This window comes from Carlito syrichta, unplaced genomic scaffold, assembly GCF_000164805.1.
Source record: "Carlito syrichta isolate Samal-C Ts95f unplaced genomic scaffold, Tarsius_syrichta-2.0.1 Scaffold79434, whole genome shotgun sequence".
In the NCBI taxonomy this organism is placed as follows: Eukaryota; Metazoa; Chordata; class Mammalia; order Primates; family Tarsiidae; genus Carlito; species Carlito syrichta.
The window spans coordinates 190,016-197,402 of NW_007023530.1; the positions used below are offsets into that span (position 1 = coordinate 190,016).

Here is a 7,387-nt window from a genome sequence, read left to right on the forward strand (position 1 = left end):
TGTGTGCTATTGGTTGTACACTAGGATAACTGTATCAATCTACACAGATTATATCACTATTTCCACCATTTGGAAATTAAGAATGCTTTAAGGAAATGTACACATCACATTGACAAGGGGTTGGCTTAATTTTAGATATCACTTTGACTGGATCAAGGACTATCTAGATACCGGGTAAAGCATTATTTTGGGTGTCTGTGGTAGCAATTCCATAGATTAGTGTGTAAGTCTGAGTAAACTAAGTAGGGAAGATCTGCCCTCAATATTGGCAGGCACTATCCAATAGGCAGGGGTCCTGGAGAGACCACAATTTACCCGGAGGTGAACTGGTCTCTGAACTGGAACAAATTTTTCTTCTGCTGCCTTGAACATCAGAAACTTGACTTCATTGTCACAATGTTGACCCTGCAATGTAAGCACTGTGGGTGTACATAAAAACATTGAGACTTTAATAAAGAGATGTCTTTTTTGTACATCTACATTTATGAAGGATAAAATTTCAAACCTCGGCTCTTTGGAAGACTACAAATATAGTGATGATCCATTGCAGTTTTTGACCCATCTCATCAAGACTTAGGTTGTCTGTCACAGCATTTCAGATGACTACAGTTATAAAGCTGGGTACCCATAATAACCAACCATAAAGATGTTTATACATTTCATTTTTTGACCAACCATAGAATATGTGTTTATACATTTCATTTACTTTATGAACAAGGTTTGTCTGTTCATAACTGTTACATCATACGACTGTTGTTAGGATACCTGAGTTTATGTTTGTAAAAATACTTAAGTTGTCATATCTATTTTATTGCATAAAGTGACCTATGAAGTGTTCTGTCACGTCTGTTTCTCAAATAAATACCCTTTTAAAAATGTAAATAAATCTCTTAAAAATGTGTTACTTTTCCCAGAATTATATTTTTAAAATGTTGTCGGGATTGTGATTTTCAGGATTTTAGACCTTAGGAATTTTTATCTTTGGAGATTTCAATATTTTATTCAGGATTGTGCCGTTTGGGATTGTGTCTTTTCAGAGTGCGGCCCAAACCCAACCAATACAAATTTGTGTTAGTGGATTACCTTCTCTGCAACGCTCTCTATTTGAGTACGACATCATGGTACTAACCCCAGAAACACTAAGTGATTACTTTTGGTACTCACTGAATGAAGAGGATACTCTATACCTGTTTGAACAAAATTATGCAAACAATCATCTGAACAATCTGTGAGCAGGGAAGGATGTTTTACTTTAGAAAAAAATATCCAATACTAGAATTTTATATTAGCAAAAAGCTATTTTTTTATAATACAAATTACATAAAGTAAAGCTGGACATAATTGTAAGTGATCGTCAACCAGGAGATGAATGTTTGGAAATTTTTAGATGCATTAAGAGCAAGTACAGAGAATATCCACCTGCAGAGATTGTACTTTTTTGCAACCCTAAGACTTTCAGAGGGCACCCCAATACAGTCCCTAGTCAGGATACTGGGCTCTGCAGGCCTAGCCTTACCGTCCACATCCAACACAGGCAGAGAGGTGTCATATTCTCCACATTTGGAGCTCCGTCAGGCTGTACCCCCTCCACCACAGTCCTCTCCAGTGATACTGCAGACACAGGATGAGGTAGCAGGAGACAGCATATCGATGTTGATCAGAAGAGGAAGAAGGTGCAATCTTACTTCCAGGATTTCACACTTGGATGGACAGCCCAAGGCCTTTCCCAGGAAAAGAAGCAGGCACAGGGGCCAGGACTCAGGCTCCATTTTGACCCAACGTTTATTGTCCTTTTACAACATGTCATTTTTTTGGTTTAGAAACTGCTTGTGATTAGTTTTCCAACATTAACTCAAAAGCATGTAAAATAAAATCAACCTACTCTCTATATAAACACCCAGCAACTGTGGCTCCTCACCAGCCTACCCAGGTTGGATAGGGGGAAGAAGGGAAGGCTCGGGCAGCATTGAGTGATGTGCAGATGCTTTACCTTGAGGGGTGACAGAAGTGCCTTGGCTCTACAGTTCCCCTGCACTGCCCCAAACTACAACAGAAATGGCATAGGCCCAAGGCCAAATTCCCTGTTGGTAATTCACTCTCCGCCTCCCAAATGAAAATCGCTTTTATTTTATCGCTTTTGTTTTGTATTTTTGCAACAGAGACCCCCCTGTCCAGAGTCTGACAATAGCTGAACTGTTCAGACTGAGGAATGGAGCAGGCCATGGGCTTGCCCCTGGTCCCTCTCCTGGGCAAGCGCCCCAATCCCCAGGGAACAAGGTCCAGCCAGGCCAGCATACTGCACGCTGGCCACCATCACTTAGCCATATAGGTCATCGTCATTGTCTTCTGTGTACACACTGCCACCTGTGCCGCCTCCACTGCCCTGACTGGGGCCAGCTCCACCCTGGTTCCCTGAGGGGAATCTGTGTGCACAAGAACAGAACCAAAAAAGAGGATTAGGACAGGGCCTGCCCAAGATTTCCGACTACCCCTCTAGCCTCCTTAGGACTCCCACTACCTTGTCTATACAGGCCCCCAAGGCAACTTAAGCACTGCCTAGTACTCCCAACCAAGTTACCTGAAGCTTCCAAAGCCTCGACTCTGCTGAAGGGTCTGGGCAAACATTTCATACTTCCGAATATCATTGTCACTGACAGAACGGCGGGCAAAGCGCATGGCTTCTTCAAAGTGATCTCGGCGGATCTCAGGCACTGGATCATCCTCTTCTACCTCCTACAGAGTTGGTAAACACACATCACCAGGGCCAGTTAAGGCCCAGCCTGGATTCTGTTCCTGGCCTCCTCACTTCCCATTATTTCAGTAGTTCATTGGTCTGCCTGTCCCTCCAATCTAAGTAAAAGTTGCCATGTCATACTTCCTAAAATTGAGTCACTGATCTGCTTAAAAACTTGTCAATGCTTTCCAAAAAACAGAAAGCTGAAGGGACAGAAATCACATCAATGGTTGCCAGCACTTAGAGAGGGGAGAAGATGTTGACTCAAGTGGCATGAGGGACGTTTTTGGGATAATGGAAATTTCTAAATCTCAGTTGTAATAATAGTTCTAAGAACTTAATATACATCTGTATATAAGGGTGAAATTTTATTATATTTCTATCACATCTCAATAAACCTAAAATCTGATAAAACGTCAATGGCTCTCAGTGCTTACTACATTTAGATTATACTCTACCTAGCGGTGTCACTTGGCGAGAGACCTAATCTCTACAATAAATCAAAAAATTACATACATAAACACCCTAAGTTCACTTAGATATTCCCAATTCCTGCAATTCTACTACTAGAGCAAGTTATTTGGGCTGCTTATTCTCTTTATCCAAATTCTGCTCTTTCCATAGCCCAGCTCAAATCCTATCTCTTCCATTGAGACTATCCTAATTGTTTAAGAGATTGTGTCCTAGGATCAGTACATCAGTAGTTTTTGAGGCTGCCAAGATACAGTGGGAAACAAGCAAGATGGTAAGAATCTCTACCTTTATGGAACTTACATACACACACAAACTTTCCATTTCATCTTGGGAGATCCATGGATGCCTTCCCCCACCAAAGATAGGTTTATGTATCCTAGGCTTGAAGCTCTGCCCTGTTTGTTGCAAATCATACTTTGATTTCCCTCAGAGTCTAGTTCAGACTGAACATATAGCACGCCATCTCCTCTCAGCCTTATTACAGACTGAATAGGTTCACCTCAGCATTCTCTCTTTGATGACCTGTTAAGTATCTTCTCAAACAGATGATCTGGTCAAGCACAGTAGCTCACTTATAGCCCCAGCACTTTGGGAGGTCAAGGTGAGAGGATTGCTTGAGCCCATGGGTTCGAGACCAGCCTGGGCAACTTGGCGAGAGACCTAATCTCTACAATAAATCAAAAAATTAGCAGGGTATGGTGGCACATGTCTAAAGTTTCAGGCTTAAGTGTAAGGATTGCCTGAGCCCAGCAGGTCAGGGCTGCAGTGGCCATGGGCGTGCCACTGCACTCCAGCCTGAGTGACAGAGTGAGAAAAACAGATGATCTTTCCAACAGCTTTTACTCTCAACTCTGGGGCATGGTGGAGACTGTTCCCAGGGTCCCCACGACTGGCATATCTGGGAAAAGCATACAAACTCACCATGGCTGATGGGTTTGTCTGCCTCTCCCGTTCTCGCCTAATCTCACTCTCGATGGATTCACGAATGGCGAGTTTGCAAGCACGTTGGCAAATCTCTGTCAGGTCAGCTCCAGAGAAGCCATTAGTCATTTTAGCCAGGAACTCCAAATCCACATCCTAAAAGAAACAACAGAGAGCTACCTTCACATTTATCTTCTCCTCTCCTGGAATACACAGATCTTTGGGCCACTCAAGCATTCCCAATCATTTGCCCCATCTTGTGTTGCCCATTTTATTCCTAATTCTAGATTGTCCTAATAACCCTAAATATTCCACCTTCCCTTTAGACTAGCCCTAACCCCAGAAATTCCTAATTAAATCCTGTCCAGGAACCAAAGCACTCCATACCAGCCTGAGGACTCACAGAAGTCCCCATGGCCCATAATCTTCTAGCTACCTTGGCAACTGGAGACTTGCGCAGGTTGGCCTTGAGGATAGCAACACGGGACTTCTCATCAGGAAGTGGGATGTAAATGAGCTGATCAAGGCGGCCAGGTCTTAGGATAGCAGGATCAATGATGTCAGGCCGGTTGGTAGCCCCAATGATGAACACATTCTTTTTTGTGGACATGCCATCCATTTCTGTCAGGATCTGGTTGATGACTCGGTCAGCAGCCCCACCACCATCTCCAATGTTACCACCACGAGCCTTGGCAATCGAATCCAGCTCATCAAAGAATAGCACACAGGGGGCAGCTTGGCGGGCCTGTGGGAGGGACACACTGACTCAAGAATGAACAAAACTAGGACTCTCAGACCTCAGAAGGAAAGGAAAACGAAGTGACTTTCACAGACTCAACTGAGCTGCCAGCAATAAGATTGTCTCAATTCTCCTAAAGAAACATCCTCTATTGTCCTACTTTGCCCCCAAGCAAGTGAATAGAATAGCCCAGCCTCTTACAGCTCACCTTGTCAAAGATCTCTCTGACATTGGCCTCAGACTCCCCAAACCACATGGTGAGCAGTTCAGGACCCTTAATAGAGATGAAGTTGGCCTGGCATTCATTGGCAATGGCTTTGGCCAACAAGGTTTTTCCACAGCCAGGAGGTCCATAGAACAGAACTCCCTTGGAGGGTGTCATGCCAAACTTGAGGAATTTATCTGGGTGCTCCACGGGATACTAGAAAGAAAAAGAAAGAGGTTTCAAAGTTACCTCCATAGTTTGAAAGAAACCTAACCAAACAGAAGCATCCCCTCTACCACTTCATGGTGTATCCAATACTGTGAGATCCTCTAGGACCCAGGTTCTCTAGGAGCAGACTCCTTAGTGCCTCATACCTGAGAACAGCAACTTCCTGAGTTGTGTTCTCACAACCCTTGCAGTCAATGTGCTGACATTCTGAGACCACCCAGGTCAATTACAATGTACTGAAGCAGTGACCCATCTTGGACCAAGTTACCCTACCTGGACCAGCTCCTGAAGCTCACGTTTGACATCTTCCAGGCCTCCGATATCTTCCCAGGTTACCTGTGGTACTTCTACCACGGTTTCCCGCAATGCTGATGGGTTACTCTGGCTCAAGGCCCACTAGAAAGGAAAAACTGGGAATGAGACTTACCAGTGGAAGAGTCAAAGTATGTATATGTGTATGTGTACATATACTTTAGGAGTGGGGTATGGCCCTTACCCGGAAGTCATCCATTGTAACTGCCAGAGAGTTCATGACCTCAGCATCGATGGTCTCATCCTCTAGGTCAATGAGATCCATCTTCTTGCGGATGGCCTGCAGAGCAGCCTCTGAGCACAGGGCTGCTAAGTCAGCACCTACATGCCCATGAGTTTCATTGGCTACCTGCAGAGAAAAGATCTACTTACCATGCTGTAACTAAGACTCAGTTGCCTTAAGAGGCTCAGAGACAAAAGAATCCTAAACCCCTTCCCCTAACTCCTATCTCTGGGTCCTATTTCCTTGAACACATAACTAGCAATCCCTTCACTGGCTGGGTTTTAAGTACTCTAGCCTAGACTTAGGGCCTGGAAATCAAGTTGCCCCAACACTTCTGATTTACTGTAATGGGAGTGTCAACTGAGAAACATGCCAACTCCAATTTTCTGGATTCAATCTCGGATAAATTCCTTTGCCCTGCCCAAGAATCAAAACTAATCTCCTCACATCTTAAGTCTATATCCCTAGCTGGTACCCTGCAACTGCCTAGAAATAAGATATCCTAACTCTTAGTCAGCCCTCATCACCACTCCACCTGTTCCAGGTCCACATCATCAGCCAGCTTCATGTTCTTGGTATGGATCTGAAGAATTTCCAAGCGTCCTGTAGCATCAGGGATTCCAATATCTACCTCTCTGTCAAAGCGACCTATGGGACAGTGCATGAATACAGACAGGGTTCATTTCTTGTCCAGAGGGAAGGACAGGCCTATGGTGACCAACCACCTCAGTTGTCCTGGTGTTAGCACTAAAAATCCCATGTCCTGGGAAACTCTTCAGTCAAGAAAATCAAGACAGTCGGTCACTCTAGACAAGACACAGGATAAGACACAGGATAAGGGAGGATGCCTGGGCCCTATCACTGCAAAGAACTTCAAGAAATCCTCAGGATTAGGTGACTTAGAGGTGGCACAGAGGTAGGATCAAGGAGATTAAGCCCAACAAAACTATAATCTCCTTATAAGCAAGGACAGGGTTGAAAAAAGATCTGGGGTCCTTACCAAATCGCCGTAGGGCTGGGTCAATGCTGTTGGGTCTGTTAGTTGCTGCCATGACAATCACATGTGCTCTCTGCTTTAGGCCATCCATGAGGGTCAACAACTGTGATACAATACGCCGCTCTACCTCCCCATGAGTCTGTCAGAACAGGACATCTGGTCAGAAGTGAAGTCAGGATGTCAGAACCTTTCAACTTCCCGCCATCCCCTTGGGTAAGCTCCTACCTTCTCTCTTTTGGGAGCGATGGCATCTAGCTCATCAATGAAGATGATAGCAGGAGCATTCTTCTCAGCCTCCTCAAAAGCTTTACGAAGGTTGCTCTCAGACTCACCAGCCAACTTGCTCATGATCTCAGGACCTGAAAGGATACAGAGTGGAGACAATAACAAACAAAACTACATCCTCTCCCAATCCCAAAATAAATCAGTTACTTGCCTGTCCAGCCCAGAAAGGGGTCCTGGATAAAAAGGTAGTAATAGCCGGGCTCGGTGGCTCAGCCTGTAATCCCGCGCCTTTGGGAGACTGAGATGAGTGGATTGCCTGAGCCCGTGGG

General features: G+C 44.6%; 1 protein-coding gene across 1 annotated transcript in view; it reads right to left on the reverse strand.

The window, feature by feature from the left end:
* Nucleotides 1-1,751: 1,751 nt before the first annotated feature.
* Nucleotides 1,752-7,387, reverse strand: part of VCP (valosin containing protein) — a 17,374-nt gene continuing 11,738 nt past the window's right edge. The window contains exons 9-18 of the mRNA XM_008054672.2: nt 7,059-7,192; nt 6,837-6,972; nt 6,372-6,484; nt 5,798-5,962; nt 5,575-5,697; nt 5,077-5,289; nt 4,566-4,874; nt 4,130-4,285; nt 2,579-2,733; nt 1,752-2,423 (exon numbers count right to left, since the gene is read on the reverse strand). Coding sequence (XP_008052863.2) covers nt 2,318-2,423; nt 2,579-2,733; nt 4,130-4,285; nt 4,566-4,874; nt 5,077-5,289; nt 5,575-5,697; nt 5,798-5,962; nt 6,372-6,484; nt 6,837-6,972; nt 7,059-7,192 — 1,610 coding nt within the window. The 3' untranslated portion in view covers nt 1,752-2,317. The remainder of the gene's footprint in view (nt 2,424-2,578; nt 2,734-4,129; nt 4,286-4,565; nt 4,875-5,076; nt 5,290-5,574; nt 5,698-5,797; nt 5,963-6,371; nt 6,485-6,836; nt 6,973-7,058; nt 7,193-7,387) is intronic.